The sequence below is a fragment of the Phascolarctos cinereus genome, unplaced genomic scaffold (genome assembly GCF_003287225.1).
Source record: "Phascolarctos cinereus isolate Bilbo 61053 unplaced genomic scaffold, phaCin_HiC Scaffold_4;HRSCAF=312, whole genome shotgun sequence".
NCBI classification, from domain to species: Eukaryota; Metazoa; Chordata; class Mammalia; order Diprotodontia; family Phascolarctidae; genus Phascolarctos; species Phascolarctos cinereus.
The window spans coordinates 459,164,347-459,188,088 of record NW_027555847.1 but is presented as its reverse complement, the minus strand read 5'-3'; the positions used below and the strand labels follow the sequence as shown (position 1 = coordinate 459,188,088).

The 23,742-nt window shown below is 35.1% G+C and overlaps 1 protein-coding gene across 1 annotated transcript in view; it reads left to right on the top strand.

Annotated features, from left to right (window-relative positions):
• KCNB2 (potassium voltage-gated channel subfamily B member 2) overlaps nt 1–23,742 on the top strand; it is a 478,952-nt gene that overhangs the window by 17,124 nt on the left and 438,086 nt on the right. The window contains 1 exon segment of the mRNA XM_020971048.2: nt 11,441–12,123. Coding sequence (XP_020826707.1) covers nt 11,545–12,123 — 579 coding nt within the window. The 5' untranslated portion in view covers nt 11,441–11,544.

The following is a 23,742-nucleotide window of genomic DNA, read 5'->3' as shown; positions in this document are numbered from 1 at the left end:
CTTTGGGAATCTCAAAGTTAGTGAAAAATTACCAAATGGAAAACCATTGGAAACTTTGCCAAATGGTCCAGATTACAGAACACTTGCTTACATGCTGGCTATTTCCCCACATTCTTAGTTTGCCGTATTTCTGTGATAGCCTCAGAGATGAAGATTCTGGGTCCTGACATATATGATTATGGAAGTAAAATCCTTTTTTTTCCAGGTAACATCTTGGTATTATGTCTGAAACCAATGCCATCTTTATGGGTCCAAAGCCCATGCTCAACATTAATCATGGGCATCAGCATAACTCTCCCTGCTTTTTCTACTTTATTCTTTCTCTTCAGGATTTCTAAAGAGACACTTTGTACTATTATAGTTACTGACAATGTATGGGATAATGTTTGTGTTATTTTGTGTGTGTATGTGGGATGTGGGAAAATACGTTCATTTTTCAAGATTTTAAAATTTTATTTCATGATTGCCAGGTTTCCTTAAATTCCATTTCTTTCATTTTGTATTTTTATTCAATTTATGATCCATACATATTGTGCATTTTCTGAATAGTTTTTTTTTACAGATTTACAAACTCTTGTTATGTTCCAAAATAAAAATAGAGCAGTATTACTGGCTTTTTTTGTTTCAATCTTACAGATAAAAATGCAAAAATAATTTGTAAATGAAATGATAGAACAAAAAGACTGCTTCCAATATTTAAAAGGAAAAAGGCTTTTTTTTAGTATGACATTTACAGAAATAGCTAACAATTAATATTTTAAGGTTTCCAAAGCACTTTACATATATTATCTCATTCTGTCCTCACAACAACCCTCCAAGGTAGGGGATATTATTAGTTTTATTTTACAGAAGAGGAAAATGAGTCTTTATGCACTTAAGTGACTTGCCTAAGGTCGCATACCTAGTAAGTATCTGAATTGGAATTCACACCCAATCTTTGTGACAACAAATCCAGTATTCTTTCTACTGTGTCAGGTTGTATCCTATGTGCTACCATAGTGTTATTGTTGTTTTTAATATTATAATAGTTTAAAAACTATTTTATTATGAATTTATTCATCAATAAACAAAGATTTCAACATATAAAAATATTTTAAAAAGAGGATTATATATAAAACTCTCTGTCACATACTAAGCACTTAATAAATATTTACTATGACTGACATAGTTGGGTTTTTTTAAACATCATGAGTTTTGAAAAAATGTTGACATTCATTCACTCTAAGGTCCCTTAGAGGATCTTTATCCGCCACTGAGACAAACACATAAAAGTAGGAAACATTATCCAATTTAATGCCAAATAGTCAGAATGTCCAGGCTATAGGTGCTGTGGTACCTCAAAATGGGAGAAAATGACTGAGAAAATGTCATAGATGAGATAGGGAAAATTGGACTGGGAGGAAAAAAAATGCTAAACCCAAGCCAATGTGCACATATTTCAATCAATGTTTAATATAACAAAATTTCAGGAAAATCATGTAATTTTGAACAATGTCTTGAAGTTTGTTGTGATGAACTATGACTCCATGTTCTTTTTAGGGGTTTAATGGAAATAATTCCATAATACAGACAAAAATAGTCTCCCCTGAAAGATAACATAAGTGAACTTTAGTACCGTGGTATCAAAAATTTGTCTTAAAAAAGAAGAGTTCATTGCTCTTCTTTGCCAAGAAATATTAGTTTACCCCACTGAAAGGAAACAAAGATTGAATCAAAGAGTTTCAATGTGATCTACTATATTGGCAGAAATATCATTATCTGTGCATCATCACAAGCACCTAAAATAATATATTATGCATAGAAAGTATAGTAAGTATAGTGATAGATAAGGACCTGCAGCAGTAAAGAATCTTTGAGCATGAGTGTCAGCATTTCCTCATAATGTTAAAAGCTAATAATGTTAAATTATATAATGTTAAATGTTCACAATGTTAAAAAAGTTATGAACTGTATGTAAATGTAAGTTCACAGTTTCATATACAATCCTACTTTTTATTCTCTTGTGCATTCCTTACAAAGTGCTATTAATAAAAAGAAAAAGATCAATAGGTTAATACAAGAGAAACAAAAGAATGAAAGAGGAGAAAGGAAGGAAGGGAAGGAAGGAAGGAAGGAAGGAAGGAAGGAAGGAAGGAAGGAAGGAAGGAAGGAAGGAAGGAAGGAAGGAAGGAAGGAAGGAAGGAAGGAAGGAAAAAAGGGATGGAGGGAAGGAGGAGAAGGGAGAGAGAGGGGAAAAGGCATGGGGAGAATGCAAGCATAATGTGAAAGACTCTGGTGTGGATATTTTTTACAGGAGAAAATGTTCATTGAAAAACTAAAAATTCAGTTTTGAATCAGTAAGTTTGAGAAAATGTACATTTTTAAACTATTTGTTTTTCTGCATCAATCCAAAGGAAGATGTGGATAAATCTAATTTATTTCAATTCAAGAAACATTTAGAAATCTCAATGTTGTTGTTCAGTCATGTCCTACTCTTTGTGATCCCATTTAGATTTTTCTTGGCAAAGATACTGGAGTGGTTTGCCATTTTGTCTTCTAGCTTATTTTACAGATGAGGAAACAGAGGCAAAGAGGGCCACATAGCCAGAAAGTGTGTGAGGTCAGATTTGAACTCAGATCTTCCTGATTCCAGACCTAGAGCTCTATCTACTGTACCACCTAGCTGCCCACAAAAATTTCATTAGTAGCACATAAAGGAAAGAACGATTATCTGATCAATATGACACACTGCATATTCTAACAATAACCTCTCCCTCCAAATATGGCTGCATTGGGTTAATGACAAGAAAATCATTGGGGGAGGGAGAAGCCATTGATACTTATTTTGGAAGAGATCTGAGTGTTTGCTTTCAAAAACAGTGCTAGAGAAGCAAAGAAGCTAATAGTGGGAGATAAGATCAACAAACTACCATTAAAGGTGTATCCTTCCAAGGGTGTTCTCAGCTCAGTGACTGAAACCATCTCACTCTTTTAAAAAGAAAAAAAATAACAATATGTGAGAGACATACTACTTGAGCTACAGCTATTGTTTGTCCCAACGTTTTGACAAGGAACTGGGTATTGAAATAAAGCCTTTAGAGAAACGTTGAGCATCCAAAGAAAAACAAATCATAGTAAGGCAGTATGGAATAATGAAAAGAATACTGGACCAGCAGCCGGGGAGCCTAAGTTCTCCTTTTTCTACCACTAAAGAGCAGTTTCCTCACCTAGAAAGGTTAGTGGACTCTTCTTTGGAGGCTCTTACAGAACTAAAATTTAATGATTCTACAATCAAATTGTGGAGGATATGGGAGCTAGATTGGTACCATGTTTATGTAACATGGACAGATTTCAATCAGACCTACATGAGAAAGGAAAATAATAAAATGTTTATATTTCATAAAATTATTTTTTTCCTCTTTTATAAACATTATTATCAGATATTGTCATTGAAACTACATCTTTCTGTATCATTCAGGTGAAGTCTGAAATTTGGTGTTAAATCTATCCAAAAGTCAGGTGTTTAGGATCATGTTGACAAAACACCCAGGTAATAAGTTGAAATTTCTAGTTCTCATACTCTCAGCTCCTTTCAGAAGCTTAGTAATTTCTCCTTTAGAATAACTTCTTTCCTTCTTCTCTCCCTCCCTCCCTCCCTCCCTCCCTCCCTCCCTCCCTCCTCTCTCTCTCTCTCTCTCTCTCTCTCTCTCTCTCTCTCTCTCTCTCTCTCTCTCTCTCTCTCTCTCATTCTCCCCCTACTCTGGCTGTCCTTTAACTTTTAAAAGTCAGGCATTCAAAAGAACACTCTAGGGACACCAAGTAAAGGGCACTTTCACGTTCACAGTTTTGAACCTGGGCCATTCTATGCAGTTGAAGAAAGGAAACGATATCACAAAGACCTAGAGATCTGAGAAACTTTGTAACAGTATTATTTTTCAGAATAGAAAAAGGATTCTTTTGTGAATTATATCTTACAAAAGACCTTATTCTGTTGATGAAGAAAGACAGTTTAATCACCTGCTCATTGCTAAGGGGCAAAAATCTTCTTGTATTTGTAGTTAACCTTTAATTATAGTAAACACATAAATTTAGTGTATCTTTAAAGTGTGCCTGTAATTAAATGTTTAAAATCTTTTCTAACCTGGTGAGAGAGAACAAAGCTATGTATTTATGCATCTAAATAAAAATAGACAGTGTTAGCTATTTATGTTTGGCTATTGCAAGGAGCCAGCTATGAGACTGGAAGATGCTTATATTACATATTGTATTTATTACTTGTATTTTTCCTTTCTTGTTGCAACTCGATGCTACCTTTGGCCACTGGTAGCAGATCTTTTAGGATTTTTGTCCTAGTGGATCTAAAAAAAGCCTGGGTTGTCTGAAGGATAAAAGTTCTAGAGTTCTGACTAAGGAGTAAATGGTTGAGCTAAACATTTTCATATTAGTTTTTCATGGCGAAATCTAAAAAAGAAATGAGTATTATTTCACTTTATATCTCCCCAAGGACAAAGCCTGCATTATAGTCACTAACAGAGCTGGTCATACTTAAAAAACAAATAAGTAAATACAGTATTAAATGCCTTAAAAATCTTGACAAGCTCATAAAAAATATGAGTTTCTTCTGAGTAGCTGGTGATTTACAAGGTTATTCTCTAAGAATACATTTTCTGAAAAGCTAATATGAAATAATTTTTAAAGTTAATAATTCTATCCCTAATTAAATATTTTGATTGTATTTTGTTTATATTGTGAAAGTTGACAGTGATAATTTCACATGCTGCACTGAAGCAAAAAAAAAAAAAGGCATTCATTACATTAGTAACTTCTAAATCTAGTCCCTTTCTCTCTAAACATGTGCCAAAGTTAGACTTTGGGCCTTTTGAAAACAGAGATATCTGCTGTATTTTTGTTGTTGTTGTTTGGGGGGCAGGGGGAGTTGTAATGTATATGAAATAAAAAAGAATACTCTGGACATGTTTTTAAAGATCATTTGAAAGATAACTTAAAGATAGATTCAGAACTCTCAAAGGTGGTTGTAGTTACTATGTTAGTAATATGATTGAGAAAATGAAAACATTACACAGCTTTAAAGGGTTTACTTTTTCTTCCGATAGCCTGACTTGCCACTCCTTGCAAAACAAAGGGAGTGTAAATTCTATGACAATGTTAATATTTTTGAAACTCCATTTTTTCAAACTTTTCCCTGAACCTATAATTGTGATACCATAATAAGAAAGTTCTGTTTTGTCAGGATTGGCCTTGAACTGGTGGCAGCATAATTTTGCAGTACTTGGGATGCTAAGGTGCAGCTGAGCAAGACTTAAGTATTTGTTGTTATTTATTGTTTAAAGATCCATTTTCCCCCTCTAATGGACTAAAGAGGGACTATTTACTACATTGGCATTGGTTGACTGATTTACTGCAAACTTGATTTTCAATTGATTACATATATATACATATATACACATATATTATATATATATAAATAATACGTATGTGTCTGTGTATTCTTGAAAAAGGAATCAACCAATGCAAAAAGAAAATAACCAGTGACCTTCCTTTCTTTATGCTTGAAAAAATATTTTCACACCATAATTGACCCAAAAGATGTATATATGTAATGTAGGTGTGTATGTGTGTGTATGTATATGCATATATACATGTATATGACTGAGATAGATGTAATTGACACAGTGGAAACACAAAATGACTGAGGGTTTTTTTAATTATACTCATAGTCTAGTAGGATCTGATGGCTTATTTGTTATGAATGAAAATTATCATAACAAACTTAATTTCATTTATTTTAAAATATATGAGGAAAATAATACTGTAGACACTTGGTTATTAAAATTAAAATAATAAGTTTTACAAACTCCCCACTATGGCAATGTACTGGAGGGAATAACACTGGGAGATTATTTATTAGAAATGAAGTTTAAAAGAACAAAGGCTACATTGAAAAATGAAAAGCTTGAGCAAAACAGTATAAGGATTCAACAACAACAGAAAAAAAGCTAAACAAAATGAATGTACATTTCATTATGCTCTGAAGATACTCTGGCTCAGGGAGTGAAAGATATTAAAGGTACATCAAACTATACAATTTCAGAGCTAGAAGAAATATAAAACCATCTTGTCCAACTTTCTCATTTTACAAATGAGGAAACTGATGAAAAGAAGTTTTAGTAAGAAATTCAGTTATGACATTCCAGAAAGCATTCATTAAATATAAGGTGGCTTCTAAACTAGCTTTCATGTTAAACAAGAGATATTTTTTTTCTGTTGACAGCCAGTAGTGCTACTTAAATAAAGAGCCATGCAGAACCATATATCTTTAAACAAAAAGGATCATAGAGATCATCTGGACTTGAAGTAAGAAAAAAAATAGATTTGAGTTCTAGGTTTGTAATTAATGATCTATGTAATCTTGGTTAAATTACATAATCTTAATGATCAATTTCCTAATTGGTAAAATGGGGGAGAATATACTATCCCAAAGGGTTGCAGTGAGGAAAGGGCATTGTAAAAATGAGAATGCTCTATATGAATGTGAAATTGTATTGTTTTCTAATCCAGCTTTCTTATTTCACAGGTAAGGAAACTGAGATTTAGATTAGCTAATAGCAGATCTGAAACAAGACACCTATCTCCTGACGTTCAGACTGTTTCTCACACACCAGACTGTCTCGTACATAACAAAACAAAACAAAAACCTCACTTTAGGTGTTTTCTTTTCTTGAAGACAGAAATGTGGAATGTTTAACTGACCTGCTTTGAAAATTAGGACTAAGGAACATAAGCTTCATTTAAAAAGTCCCATAGCTGTCATTTTTGGGTTTTTTATACATATTGCATCTTATAATTATTAATATATATATATATTGGATGAGAGGAGGCTACAGGGTAAGGAAAGAGGAAGTGGAGACAATGATAAAAGGGGATGAGGCACAAAGAAAGAGGGAAAAGGTTGAGAGGTAGAGACAGAAGAGAGGCACTCAAAACTTAATAAGTTTGGAGGTTTAGGTCAAAGATTGCAATCTAATTTTCCTTACATAAAGCAGTTTATTCTTTCTTTTGAATACTGGTTAGCTAACTAAACACCTTTTTTAGTTGGTCAACAGTTTTAATCTTTTAGAAACTCTTTTCTGAAGGAGATAATAAGCTACCAGAGAAAATTATTCTAGATTGCAAATGTAGTGACCAGAGCAATATCATCTTCAGGGCCAGGTACATAAACAGGCCTAGACCTGATATGCCCCCACACACACATATCCCTAACTAGAAGGTCCCCATGTCTGATGTAAATAAGTAGCTTTACATGCTACTCAGAATCTTATTGTTATTTTTCCCTTAATTCCACTAAATGGTGATTGTTTCAGTTCCATTAGAATCTCCAGATCTTGGGTAGAAATGTTTTGGAGCGTCTATTGCTGCTTTTAATGGTCTAGCACTAACGGCATACGCTATGGAAAGGAATAGGTCAAAATTTCAATGAATTGGTGACCTCCTTCAAATGAAACAGATCACAAACTATGCATGTCTTGTTGTCCTCAAATCAATTCAACAAACATTCACTAAATGCCTACTATGTGTCAGGTACTGTGCTTTTGGTAGCTAGTTCTTGGACTTGGATTACCCATCAGTTTTCCCTCATTCTCTACACATAGGCACAGTGCCTGGCACATAGTAGGTACTTAATAATTCTTGGTGACTGACCAACTCACTTCCCTTTCCAGTCACCCATCTCTTTGATAAATATTTTTACACTTCTTGTCAATAGTTCTTCATTAGTAATATGCTCTAGCCAATTTACATCCAGTATGTGCTCGCCATCACCTTTTGAATGACCCATAATTTTAAGTTGATTTCAATCTTTGCTAAATATCAGAAATGAAAATCAGTTTAATCTATGACATCTTAACTGTTCGAAATAGTTTATGCCCTGATGATGGAAATATTATCACATCTGCCTTTAATAACATGGCTTTTAGTAAAATAAGTTATAATCAGCCATAGTTTGCATATAAACCATTTTCACTGCTTTAATTTTTGCTCTCAGTCCTTCCTGAGAATTTCCTATATTACGCTGGAGTCAATCTGAGCAACATAAGTCATGGTCTTGTACTTATAAGAAGAGCTAAGTGGAAAAGGTGGTACTCAAAAACAATGAATATGGTCCATGCTTACTTGGAATCAGTGAAATGGCTGACAGCCCTGCTGACCATTCACTATTGCTGTTATAAATGCCCACATGGATCACAGAATGATCTGATGCAACTATAGCATATCTATCCATATAAAGTGGATGGGCCACAGAAGCATAAGATTGTAATATGATTTGCTGGTAGTGCTGTTCTCCAAATGTTTCTGTTCTGTAAATGTATACTTTGTATCACTGGTAACTTTGAGTTCATAACAACACACATAGATAGATTCATCAGCATTATCAAAACATATCTAGTGAGTGCCTAATATTTACAAGACACTCTGCCTGACGCTGTGAGGAAGGCAGAAAGCTTTAAGACACAGTGACATAACCCTTGCCCTAAACTCCAATTAGAGAGATAAAGCTGAGAGAGAAAAAATATATAACAAGGAATTCAACATGCTACATATTCAATACACTTTAACATACATTTCTTAGTGTTATTCCACTACTTCAAAGTTGATGAGATGGGGGTGGAAGGTGGAAACGGACATTGGAAATGGTGACTATCAGCAAGCCCTTTTGTTGATTTATTCCAAATGGATGTCCTACACAACATAGAGTATCTGCGTTCCTGTAAAGCTTTATGTAAATACATTTTTCAACAACTGAATTATTTTAAAATTTTTTAGCAATTTAATCATTTGCCCTAGTAGAAACTGCTATAAAACAACTATACTGAATCATTTTGTAAAATAAAGTATCTTTCTGTAAAATGAGTGATCATCTTATTTTTATTGCTTTTATATACCTGGATTGTATTTTTTCAAGTATGTTAAAAGCTAAGTGTGCCTAAATTTGAAGTCATACATATTAAACACAATAAAATTCATATTCAAAAATATTTGTTGAGTCTATCAAATCCATTGAATTTTCCAAGTCTAAATCTCTTAAACTTGAATTATTTTCTATTTGAGAATATATGGCCTCAAGATTGGTAAAAAAAAATCTATCCAGTAGAAGGGATGCTGCACTACAGGGGCAGGGAAGCCTGACTCCTGCTGGAATTGGTATATACCTCAAAGGAAGGCTCTAATTATAAGAGCCTTCTTCATCTAAAAATTGAAGCTTCTCTTTATAGTGTGGCTTATGCTGCAAGCTTTGAGAAGGCATAGAGTTTTAATGAAAAGAAGATGCACTGGGGGGTAAATGATTGAAACATCAGGGCTCACTGCTAAGAGATTGTAGGGAAAGACCAAACTAAGAAGATGCTGCAGTTCATAGTAACACATATCCATAAAAAAAAATCATAAAGGATGAGTGCTTGGAGAAAAAGATTTCTGGAAGACAAAACTTTTAAGCCGTATGTAGAATCAATCATACTGTCACATCATCACCTTGCTCAGAGACGTTCATTGGCTTCTCATTAATCACTGTGTAAAGCCTAAACACATTCATTTGGTATTCAAGATTCTAAAAGATTTAGCCCCAAACAATATTTTTGTCTTATCGCTTGCACACTTTCATGTACCCTTCATTCTAACCAAATTTAACTATTTGCTATCTGTAATACGTTTCTCACTGCTATGTTATTATTTAGGATATTCTCTCTGATTGGAAGAGTAGTCCTTCTAACTCTATATATTTTTAAAAGGTTTCTCTATTTATATTGAGGGTTCCATCATCCTCTTTGGGAGGTATTACCATCTTCATAGTCATGCAGGTTGATCATCTTCACATCATCCTTGACTCTTCACTTTCCCTCACTCTTGCACACCCAATCCTGCCAAGTCACATCAATTCTCTCTCCATAACATCTCTCACAATAGTCTTTACTCAATCAATTATCATTCTTGTCTCCTTTCACCTGATCCAAGTCTCTTCCTTCCCTAATCCATTTCAGCAGTTCACAGAACTGCCTAAATAATCATCTTAAGGTATAGTTCTAACAGGTTCACTTCCTTTCTGTCCCCCACCCCCCACAAATATTTATGGCTTTTTTCTAGGATAAAATATCAGCCACTTAAGAATGGCATTTTAAAATCCTCTGTTACCTGTCTGCAAACTGTATTTCCAACTTTGCTGCACATTACTTTCTTCTGTGTATCATCTACTGCCATCTCCATATCCTTGTGCATTGACCAGTATTCAATCTATCCCTTTCTTTTCCTTTTGGAATTCTGATTTTCCTTCTGGATTCAGCTCAGGTGCCACTTCTTCCTTGAAGCTTTTAATGATTCCCCCTAGTAATCAAGATCTCCCATTCTCAGACCTTCTTAAAGTGTTTTGAGCTTTTTTGCCACCCCACATCATTCTCTACCTCATATCATCATTACTTGTATTCATGCTGCATCCCCTAGTTGAATAGCAAGCTTTTTGAGTAGAGATTTTTTTTGCCTTTTTATTCCCAGAATATATGATAATACCTTGAACCAATTAGATGTTTAATATATGTTTAGTGAATTGAATTAAATTGAAGTATGTAAACAAAGCCTTCTTTGGAGGAGACTTGATCTTTAAAAGTAACTAGATATAAGTTGTCTCTCCTTTCTCTGGCACTTGGTGTCTCTATTATTGCATTTTGGAAGTATATTTTGCATTATAGTAATTTTTGATCATGTATTGTCTTGCTTGGTAGACTGTAAGCTCCAAGGGGACAAGGACCATGTCTTATTCTTCTCCACATCCTTTGTACTACCTCACACATAATAGGTATTCCATAAATTGTCTGATTTATTGAAATAGATCCACTAGATTGTTTCATTAGGTGGATTATATAATAAGAGCACTGAAGGAGAAAATAATATTATTTAGCATAAATGTAAAGTGAGTATAGAAGTGAGTATGGCCTGTTGGTCACTGTGTTTGGCATCATCCCATACTGTATACAGGTCATAAAATGCGTATTTGCTTACCATGGTCCATATAGTAGTTCTGCATTGTATCCTCTTTAACATTGTATAAAAATAAGGGATAATAGAAAGCATATTTGACTTGGAGTTGGGGGTATGTGTTCACAACCCATAGCTGATATTTACTACCTGCATAAAGGAAAGTATGGCACAATGGTAACCATACTGGAATTGAATTCCAGCCCTGCAATTTACTGCCTTCTATAACCTTGGCCAAGATGTTTAATCTCTATGACCCTCAATTTTCTCATTTGCAAAATAGGGATAAAAATACTTGCTCTACCTATCCTTATAGGGTTATTGTGAGGAAGGTACTTAAGCTTAGAGCATTCTATAAAAATATTGTGATTATTATTGCTTGAGACATAGACAACAAATGTTTGTTATTGTTTTCTTACAGTTATGCCAATAGAAATACACCTTGAGATGGATTATTACTTCAATTGATAATCCTACTACTCATTCTTTGAAGGATATTGGCTCTTCAGGCTCATCGAGTTCAAAATGGCAGAGAAGGCTCCACCGAGCCTAAACCGAAAGACTTCAAGGTCTACTCTTTCCCTTCCACCAGAACCTGTGGAGATCATCAGAAGTAAAAATTGTTCCCGGAGAGTTAAAATAAATGTAGGTGGCCTAAACCATGAAGTGCTGTGGAGGACCTTGGATAGACTTCCAAGAACGCGATTAGGGAAGCTCCGAGACTGTAATACTCATGAAACCCTTCTGGAAGTGTGCGATGACTACAATTTGAATGAGAACGAATATTTCTTTGATCGGCATCCAGGAGCTTTTACATCCATTTTAAATTTCTACAGGACAGGGAAACTCCACATGATGGAAGAAATGTGTGCCCTCTCTTTTGGCCAAGAGCTTGATTACTGGGGGATTGATGAAATATACTTAGAGTCTTGTTGCCAAGCAAGATACCATCAGAAGAAAGAACAAATGAACGAAGAGTTGAGACGAGAGGCAGAGACTATGAGAGAGAGAGAGGGAGAAGAGTTTGATAATACCTGCTGTCCTGAAAAAAGGAAGAAACTGTGGGACCTGCTAGAGAAGCCTAATTCATCAGTAGCTGCAAAGGTATGAAAAATACAGTATCTTATTCTATGTGCTTAGAACTTTGTACTATTTATATATTTCAGGGAGCAGATTATCTTTAGATACAATATGTTTTGTTTGCTTGTTTACAAGGAAGAACGTATTTTTATGACACTAATCATTAAAAAGATTTAACCCCAAACACATCTCAAATGGAATTATTTTCCATATTAAAGCAACTCTGCAAAATTTGAACTTATTATAAAGTGAGGTCTACATGTTGCAGTAGTTGGTAATGTGATACTTCCCCCAAAGACGAGAAGTGTCAAATACTGTCAACAATTATACCTCACTTTACAACAGATGTGTTCTTGAGAAATTCTACATAAGTGATTATTTTGTAAAAATAAAAACAAAAAAGCCATTCTCATTTAATTGTATTGTGAGGTTACTAATTAAATCCACTAGTGAGTTGTTTTTGTTTTTCTGGTTGTTTTTTGTTGTTGTTGTTGTTGTTGTTGTTGTTTTTAAGAAAAGAATTGTTTTCTGAAATGAAGAAATACCTTCTCTCCTTTTTGTTGAGTTTGTCTGGGTTTCCAGTGGGGAACAAGGATCATTTGGAAAAACATTGTGTCTGGGTTTCCAGTGGGGAACAAGGATCATTTGGAAAAACATTGTCCTGTGGGTAAAGGTTACTTGGTGGTCCAATCTCCTCAGCGCTGGATCCATAGTGGCAAAAACTGAGGAGGCAGAGAGAGTGACTCTGTCATATAGGATTTTATAAGTTGTGACCACAGTCAGGGCATATCTAAGGGGAAGGTTACACTTGGGAGCAAAGGGAGAGAAGGAAAGAGGAGGGAAGGTCATCTTGTTTGGTCAGCAGGGAGTGGGGGGAAAATACCACTAGGGCAAAGGCCTTATATCATCTCTGTTACTGGGTCAGGCCCCATTCAGAGAGAGTAAGGAATAATTTACTTCCCTCTTAAAATCCAAGAGGTCCAAAGCTATATCCTGCTTTTTTCCAAAGAAGAGACATGCCTTGTTGAGATGAAATATGTGAGAAATCTACCTCCTGAAATAATATGCCTCCCATATTATTCCTGCTACTAAGTAATTAAATTTCTGATTAAAGGATCATAGATTTTGAGCTGGAAGGGTGTCCAGAGGCCATCTAGCCCAATTCCCTCTTATTAAAGATGAAAAAGCAGAAGTCGAGGAAGATAAAGTTACTTCCTTACGGTCACATAGCTAGTAAGTATCAGAAGTAGCATTACTATCTAGGTCCTCTTACTCCAGAGGCAGAACTTTTCCCAAATACCACATTCATAATGAACTTTATCATAGGAATACAACTTCCCAGTTAATAGAAGGATTACTCTATATGGATTGTTTCAAATCAAACCTAGGTATTTATTGCACATCATTTAAAATTTTATTGTAATTTTAACTTTTAAAAATGATTCAGGTATTTAATTGGTGTGAATTCTGTGCATTCACTCAATATTTCATTTCTTATAGTTGGGGTATCAAATTTAATAAATTACATAAATTTTCATTCTCATTAAGAACCATAACATGAAGTGTGTGAATAGACACCATGAGGAAGAAAAACAAAGAGTCAATAATTTTCATTTATATATGAAATGAAAATGGGCTGTGGAGTAGGAAAAATGGACTATAGAATGGGGGAAATGGACTATTGAATAAGAACTATGGAATGGGAGAATTGTTGGGCTTTTCTTTTAAGCCCTTACTTCCCTGGAAGCAATAACATTTATAAAAGTAATTTACTTTTTATTAGAAAATGTCATTTGGTTGGGAACCAAGAATTCTCCATGACAATGTGAACCTCATAAAACTAAATAATCAAAAGCATGGACCTGGCCATAAACCCAATTGCAACATTGGCTATCCCTGTTGTTTGGTCTTCTTAGACTGGAGATCCTAATGGCTTGTGAGGAAGTTTTCTACATGGATAGTAGGATCTGTTGCAATAGGAGAAAAGACATTTCTAACACATGCGTACTGAGGAAACACATATATTAGAACCTCTGGCAAGGTATTTACTGGCCACAAGACTCTGCTAACTGTAGTTCTTCTCAACTTGAAAGTAGAGGAAACTAAGGAGAGATCTGCCCTCACACAGAAGGGCAGAAGTGTTTCAAAGGTTGTTACCCATTATTCCCTGCATATAAATACAGAATAAATGAAAGCTTCCCGCTAAGTTGCCTATGGTTCTGGGTAATTTGTTTTCTCCTCTAAAAGAAGAATTGTCAAGACTACAATTTTATCTTTTTTTGTCCTGAAAATTAATTGCTGTTCTCAATGTTAGATGATTTCAAGGACTATTAACATATATGGACTGGACTCAGTGGTTAAGTGTGGTACACTTTGGTATGAAGAGTGGCACTATGGGAGGTAAATTAACCCACATAGGCCTTTGGTTAACATTGAGTAAATCCATTGTTCCAGTAAGCCTCCTTGTAAGGAGGTGATCAACTGTGTAACAATATGCAGATTATTAAGGAAACTCTGTGGTCAAGATAGCTTTATAAGTTGTATAATTTGTTTATATAACCAAAGTTAGTCATTGTTAGAGGGGAAAGGTTTTCTTTTTAAAACATTTATAGAAAATATTTCTAGTTTTTCAAGTTACAGATGTAATTGTGTAAATAAGCTCATTTCCAAGAATGTGGTTTTCACTAAGAGGACTAAATTTTACTTTGTTGTAAATGTAGACAAATGTAGATGTATAATGTTATAAATGTATACAAGTAGAACAATCTTCTATTTAAAAATTTGTATTAATTAATACTGACTGTATACCTATAAGAGTTATTCATATACTTATCAAAATACTGCAGGCTAATAGCAATCGTGAACCACAGTTTTAAGACCTAAACATTTAATATGTAATAATACTGAATGTTCTAGTAGCATACCCTTCATTTTAGATTTTTTTTTAAAAAGTTCCTCATCCATATGTTTTTTAGCTAGTTTTTAACACAATTATCTGGCATGGGTTAAAATCAAATTGACTGATTTTGAAGAGCTTTATTGGTCATAGGCAATAAACTTTGATTAAATTTGTATTATCAAGCTAAAGGAATCTTTGCTAACCCAGATGAACCCTTTAGTGTATTTCTATGAAAGAATCTATTATTTGGTTATTTAAATATCTACATTGTCCTCTGTGCTTTAATGGCCAAATGTTATGGAAATTACTGGCATACTACCATATAGTAATAGAACAAAAGCATGTGGTTGATAGCCCTATTCAAATAATTTTCTATTTAAATGGATTCCATATCAATTGCCATCTATTCCCTTGCTTTTCCAGACCCAAATGAATAGTAAATCCTTCCACTTCATCCACACTCCAATTTAAAACTTTACCAGAAGAACTATATTAGTGTCTTAAGGTGTAGAGGGCACCTATACTCCTTAGGAAAGCCATAATAAATGATATTCTTGGAGTTACAATGTATTTCGATATACTAGAGCACTTCCTATTATACAGTTTGAGCCTTTTCTGAGTTTTCCTTGTACGTGAATTTTCATATTTACTTTTAGGAAACCAGGTACCATCTTTGAGGGACATGGTATTTATTGACATAACACTTATGTTTCTTTGGTGTTCAGAGCATTTCACATATGTATATAGAATTTTACATATTAAGCAATGCCCTGGTTTAAATAATAGTTTCATCGCCTGTTAACCAGTTTTGAGTACAAGATCCTAGTCTATATGCTTTGCATAACTTTCTATGTTAAGATTGTATACAGCTTAGAATAATGATAATATAATAATAATGAATTATAATAATATGAGAGAATAAGAAGAATCCAACCTACTTGCTGCCTTAAAGGAGACCTGAAAATACCATTTTTCATACTCAGTAAAACAATACACCTAACTTTCAGATAGAAAACCATTGGTTACTTACCATGCTTTGTTTAATACCAATTCATACGCTTGAAGAATATTATTAAGTAATCTCAGTGATTTCTCTAACCTACGTTTCTTTAACCTTATCTCAATAGTACTACTCCTATTTTCCAAACCTTGGCAATAATTGTAGTCCTCTACATATTACACTGTAATTATCACAAAAAGAACTAAAACACTCCTAAAATGTTCTGAATTGCATTAATTGTGGTAGCCACATAATAGCTTGAGGCAGCTATGATGAAGAGGCTACGATAAAGGGCTGGCCTCTGAGTAAGGAGAACCTGGACTCAAGCACCACCTTTAAGGCATATTTACCCTTCATTCAACTCTTCATGAATCACAGCTCCTTGATTTCCTAGGCCAATCTCTAAGACCATAACTTCCAAAAACAACAGCTGACCTGAATCCTTAAAAGGAGTTTCCTCACTGGTCGCTCATCACATGGTTAAAATTACAGACCTGGTTAAAAAAGAAAGTTTATTTTCTATTCCTATACCATTATCTATTAAGAACTATTTGTGTGTCTATGTCACTGAATGAGTCCTTACAGAACAAGCATAAAGTTTTTTTTTTCTTCTTATTGATTAAATATCGAAACAAGGCAAACTAACATACAGTAACTAAATACTCCAGATCTGATCCAGGCTATTCAATATTGTGCAGTATTCATAGGTACTTGCTTGGTCCCAGCTTATTTAAGTATATTGAATGAGCTCATCTACTAATTAGAACACTGAAATGATGGTAGTTCATCCCATTTTCTTGTAATCAGCAGTTCATTTATCAGAAGAATAAGTCCATTAACACCCTATTTATCTGACCCTCCTAACCTCCTTCACCAATGGCATTAAACTCCTTATCTGCCATGAGAAAATCAATCAATATCAACATCACCTTAGTACCAAATAATGCCACATTGACTTTGATTATGTCCCACAGTTTTGGTTACCATACTCAAAGGAGACAAAATAGACCTAGGATCCTACAACAAAGATATAAAAAAAATGAATATTAAAGAGGTGAAGCACTTACTATTTGAAAGTAGAAAAAAATCAATAGGCAGTGACTGAAAGAGGTAACCAATAATATTAGAGGAAAGTAGACCCTTCCACTGGCATGAAAAAGGACTTAAGTGTTCCATGGCACATAAGGGAAATAGCCTCTACATGATGTAGCAACATGGCACTCCTGGTATAAGGCATCCAGTGTGTGGGAGGGAAGATTAGAAAGCAGTATATTTAGCTAGAACCAGAACCAAAAAGTAGAAAACTAGCCTAAGAAGAACCCAGCAGAATAAGAGTCTTCATTTGTATATTAGTTATGCAAATCCAGATTGAAAGATGGGTATTGAATTCTGGAAAGCCTTGGGATTCCCTTTTTATGATAAACAGACCGCATGAGCACAGATGTGCATACTTAAAAAAATTGTTCTCCTCTGATACCTAATGAAACCAGGAGTCCATGTTTTAAAATGATCTGGTTTAGAAGAAAGCAAATATTGGAAAACCTTTTAGGACACCTTTCAATGCAACGGTATCAACAAGTTGATCAGTACCAAAAAGGACTGAGACTTCTGGCATAGTTATTGCTGCCTTCCTCATTCCTCCTTTATTTTATCTCATGTTTTGCCTTTGTCTTTCATTTTCTCCCCTCTCAAGTAGGTTTTTTTCCCCTCTTCTAAAATACTCCCCAGCTTGAAGGGAGAAAGAATATTGGACAAAGAAAACATGTCGATAACAACAACAACAAAAAGTAAGAATAGTAGTGTTAAAAAAAAAAAGGACAGCTCAGATCATACATTGTCACTTCCTCTTCCTGGTCTTTTAATGGTTCCCTGTTGCCTCTCAAATTGCCTAAACTCTGTAGTCTTTCAAGATATAACTAGGTGATGGTAACAGAATGTTGGGTCTTTTCCTGCTGCTCTACTACTTTTGTCAGTCAAATGCCAAAATTTCAGTGCTATTATAGAAGCCTAGTATCAATTCATTGATAGCTCCTTGACAGCCAGAAGCCAACCTCTCCCACCATATCATGGCCGTTTATTCCAGATTTGGAAGTTCAAAAGCAAGTTTGAAAGACTTTTATTGTATGTATTCTTCACCATATATATATATATCTACACACTTATTTATATTTATATTTTCTTGTATTTTCTTGAAATCAGAGACTGTTTCATTTTTGTCTTTGCATTCCCAGTACAGAGCATAGTACTTGAGACATAGAAAGTACTTGTTGTTAAATGCTTAATGATTGATTGGCATTCAAAAACCTTTATAATCTGACACCACCTATTTTTCCAGTTTTATCTCTCATTACTTCTTTTTGCATATTATGTGCTACAGCAAAACCAAACTATTTATCATGCCAAAATTTTTTCCCTTCCTTTCCTACCTCTAGGCCTTTGCTTGTGACATCCTCTTTGCCTAAAATATACACTTTACCATCTCTACTTGTTGAAATTTACTTTCCCCATAAAACTTTCTCTGATCTCCCTGACCAGAAATAGCTCCCTCCATAGAATTTTTTTATACCACCCACACGCATTTTTCATCCTTGAATTATGATATGTACCTGTCATCCTCATGACTATATTGAAAGTTCCTTGAGGACAGGGATCATGCCTTATTTATATTTGTATTCACTAGTGTCTGTGATATGGTGAGAGTTACAAAATGGAAATGGGAGTCGTGGGATAAATTAAACATGGGAGTCACATTTCATTTGTTCGTGGATGAGTCCTTGTATATCAAGGTATAACTAGGTGATGGCAACAGAATGTTGGGTCTTTTCCTGCTGCTCTACTACTTTTGTCAGTCAAATGCCAAAATTTCAGTGCTATTATAGAAGCCTAGTATCAATTCATTGATAGCTCCTTGACAGCCAGAAGCCAACCTCTCCCACCATATCACGGCTGTTTATTCCAGATTTGGAAGTTTAAAAGCAAGTTTAAAAGACTTTTATTTCAGCTACATTTGTACCTTCATAACTTGTTTTGAATGCTGTCCAAGCAGAATATTAATAGTCATCTTAAGATGAAATGCAGATTTTTAACACCCCATTGTATATTTCTGGATGTCTTTAAAAAATATATTTTCTTTTTGGTATACTGTATGTCCCAACACAGACCCTGGTGTGACAAAATTTGTGGTGTACCTAGAAGAGGACAAAATCAAGATTTAGTGCTTATCAAGCAAGGAAAACTGTAAATAACTCTTCTGTACTCATGTAGGGAAAAGGACATATGTCAAACACATCATATTTTTGATATATGAATCAGATGTTTTAGTGCACTGATTATCTTGCAGGGAAATGAGCCAAAGACAAAACTGCTCCGTTTCTGTGACCAGAGCTCATATTTATGGGGTTTATAAAGCATTTTCCTTACAACAACCCTATAAGGGAAGAGGTCAAAGTATTTGACAGGTACAGAAACTGAGATTCAGAGAGGTTGTAACTCCTAAAGTCACATGGCTAATAAAGGTGGCAAAATAGGGACTGAACTGTAAGTTGAAGTCCAATGTGCTTAACATTATATCAAACTCACATAGCATGTGTTGAGCCAAAAATACTAACAAAAATTGAAACTTAAAACAAGCCAAAATTATCTACATATATATGTGGAGATTATATATATATATTTAATTCTCATATCTATGATAGTGCTGCTGATACTGATTGTGTGATCACAGGCAACCCACTTAAACCCTTTGGACCTCAGTTTCCTGATAAGTAAAATGGGAATTGTCATCAAAACAGTGTATAGGCCTTCTGTAAAAAGGACTGCTTAATATGAATCATTATTATAAGTAGGTTCTCCACAAATATTTGTTGTTGGAAACATGCCCACTGCAATTATCACACTGTTTGATAATTATACTTTACATTTACATACCACTTTTCCCGCAAAGACCCTTTGAGGTAGGTAGTGAAAATGTATTAATTCTGTTTACTTTGTGCATTGATATTTAGTATTAGTGCAAAATGACCATAAAGTCATAGGTTAAATAGGGCCAGAGACCAAGAGGTAAAAGAGACCTCAACAACAATCTTGCTTCATTTTACGGATGAAGACATTGAGGCTCAGGGAAATTGTGACTTGCCCAAAATTACATAGGTAAGTGTCAGAGGTAGAATTTGAACTTAGGTCCTGTGACTAAAATGGGTGCTTTTTCCACTATGTTGTACTGATCATGGCCTATGGGCTTTTTTTATGTAGAAAGTAAAACACCTTAAGGGAAAAGACTTTTTTTTTCTTGTATCCCTGTTGCCTATCATAGTACCTGGTACACAGCAGGTGCTTAGTAAATAATACTGATATTGAATTTATTTGGATGTTAGAGTCTATAATTAGTTGCTTTGAAATGCTTATTGTGATCATTTTTTTTTAAAGATAGGTAAAATATTTTAAAATGAGAATAGGTTATTCTTTTTTAAAAAAAACTTAAATATATGTGCTTTTAATAGAGTGATAAAGGAAAATTGAAGGCAAAGAATGTAGTAATGCTGTATTTTTTTAATTATTATTTTAAAACATTTGATGTTTTACAACATTTGATCTACAACATTTGATGTGGCAGTTAGGGTGGCAACCATGGAGTTGGGAGAACCTGAGTTCAAGTCTGGTCTCAGACACTGTACAATAAGCTGGAGAAGGAAATGGCAAGCCACTCCATTATCTTTGCCAAGAGACCCCCAAATGGGGTCCAAAGAGCCAGGCAGGACTGAACAACTACACAACAACAACAACAATACCTGACATTCCCAGATGGTCTCCCATCCCGCTGCTAACCAGGCCCAACCCTGCTTAATTTCTGAGATCAGACAAGATGAGGCTTAATTGGCTAAAGCTTCCCTGATAGTACCATATTTTTTTTCTTTTTGATTGATTTTATGGCTTGCTTACCATTGGCAACTCTGACTTTAAAAGGTTTTTAGTTTCAATAAGAATTTGAAATACTAATTATAATTATGATATAAAAAACTCTACATTCTGCAATGGCCTTAAAGTAGTTAATTTCCTAAACATATACATAGCGAGGATATCCTTGATATCCTATTGCTATAGCCTTTGTCATTTTTGTTTCCAACATTTGAGTACCCACTCGATAAATGTCAACTAGGTTAGTACACTTTTACTACCTGCCATACAGGGGTTTTGTGTGCCAAGTGGCTTTTAATTGGCTAGTGCCAGTCCAGTAGGCACTGACAATAGGCCAGAAGGCTACAACCAGAAGTTGTTCTAAGAGTAATCATTAGAACACCCTAAAAACAGAAACCAGGCCTCAGATGTTATCTCTCCTAGAAACACGATAATAATGGTTATGATGACAATAATGGTGGTTTACATTTATATGTTGCTTTAAGGTTAGCAAAAATCATAACTTTGTCATTGCATTTGCTACCCACACACAAAAAAGAAACCTTGTGAAATACATGCTCTTTCTATCCTCATTTTACAGGTGAGGAAACTGAGGCCCTGAGCAGTTAAATGACTTTCCCAATGTTACACCTAATATGTACCTGAGGTAGGATTTGAACTCACATATTCCTGACTCCTTGTTCAAAACTCCATCTACTCAGGAATGTTAGTAAACATATAGCCATGTAATGAGAAGTAAAAAATCAAGGATACCAGAAAATTTTGGACTTTGGGTAAAAAGGTTGAGGTTGACATTCAAAAGCCCAACCCAGACAGAGAGTGTCAGCTGAAATTTTATCGTGGTGCACACCCCAGCCTTATCTTGTGGAGGTCCAGAAGGGCATAAGCAGGAACAGAGTCCAACTTCACAAGCACAATTAAGACCAAAGCTTGTGTCAAACATGTCAAACACCAGGAAAACAAACAAGGGATGGATCTGGAACTACTACTTAAATGCGGGGTTTTAAGATCTGCAACAGGTAGGTAAAGCAGTGTGGCAGCATAATCAGGAGAATTGTTCATTCATTCTTTCATTCATTCAACAGAAAGATATCAATTCAGCAGTTAAGTGCTAACTCTATTCAGTGCCCTGTGTTAGGCACTGAGATAGTTACAGAGGAGGTCTTGAGTGAGGGGCTTTCTGCCTTCTAGACTAAGCCTTTTTTTTTTATTGTCTTCAGGCCTGCGATTTATTGGTGCAGAGAACTCTAGGATACTTGCCTTTGCCACTACATATATACAAAAATTCTGGTCACTTACCACCTTTGAGACACACCTGGGGACATTGAGAAGTTCAGTGAATTGTCCAGGGTCAGTCAAGAGGTTTCAGACATGAGTCTTTTTGCCAGGCCATGCTGACATCAGATTGGGTCTCTATCCACTGCCCTCCTGAGCTGATTTTAATGACCTTTCCTCGAATGGTTTAAGGATTAGTAATGATTTGCTGCTGTTCAATGCTGGTCAATGATTGTGTCTGCAGATGAGACCTTGCTCCCCTGGGATATATCGTCTTCATAGCTATAATGGATCTCTTCTTGTCTGAGGGAAGGAGGGGGAGGGAGGATGGACAGGGTAGAGAGGAGTTTTGTTTTAGTGGTCATTTGCAACATTTTCCAGATCCGTTCTGGGAGGGAGAAGCTATATTCTTCCCCATATGCTTCTAACTTGAGGAAAAAAGAAATGAAAACAATTGCAACTTGCTTCTTCTATTTAAGCTTCTAAGAACAGCAACAAAATTGGGAGGTAAATAACCATGTGATCCATTAAAATCTTATTTATGTCAAGAAAGGAGAACCAGTTTAGAGTGAGTAGAGATGCTGATACCCCTGACACAAGAAACACCTGTAAGTGCTGCTGCTGTTCCCCTGAACACTGTCTGATTCAGTTCAGCTCAGTAAGGGAGTAATTAGCGTGCTAATCATGGGGTTTTTTTCTGTATTGATTATTTACAGGCTTCTTTCCTTTCCCTTTATTCTCTCCCTGCAGCCTGCTGCTATAAAGATTAAACTGTTGATTCTCTTCTGATAATATAGCACAGGTGCTCAGATGGAAGATTTAGTATTTAGAAGACCCCAAAAGCTTCCCTGTCTGCCTCATACATGGAGATTGCTTTGTATCATTTTCTGGCTCTCTCATACATGTATGTTTTAGGTATAAATGTCACTTAAACAAAATAAAACACACTCATAAGCTGCAAGCCTGAAAAGAAATTAGACTCAATATTTAATCAGGTCAGATTTTTTCGAAGTTCTAAAAAATAGATCTTTAAAGAAAAAAGTAACAAATCTGCTCATATATTTTTACTCTCCATATCAATAGTGACATGAAAGCAGTGAGATGTAGAAGATAGAGGACTGGACTTGGCATTCAGGTACTACCCCTAACTGTCACTAGCTTTGAGACTGTAGATTTTTATTCTCTTAACCTCTCTGCCTCAGGCAAATCTCTAAGAAGACAAGTCACAGAGGAGTTGTAGATGTTCACAGAAGATGAAGTAATCATAGCAATAATAATGACTAACATTTATATAGCCAGCTGTTGTGCTTAGCACTCTACAAATATCTCATTTGATCCTCACAAAACCCTGTAGAGGTAGGTGCTATTATTATCCCCATTTTGCAATTGAGGAAACTGAGGCAGACAGCAATTAAGTAAGTGACTTTCCCAGGATCACACAGCTAGTGTCTAAGGTTGGATTTGAACATAAGGTCTTCCCTGACTCCAGGTCCATCCATCACTCTGTTCACTTGCACTACCTAGCTAGAAGGGATTTCTACAGTGGAAGTTCCCC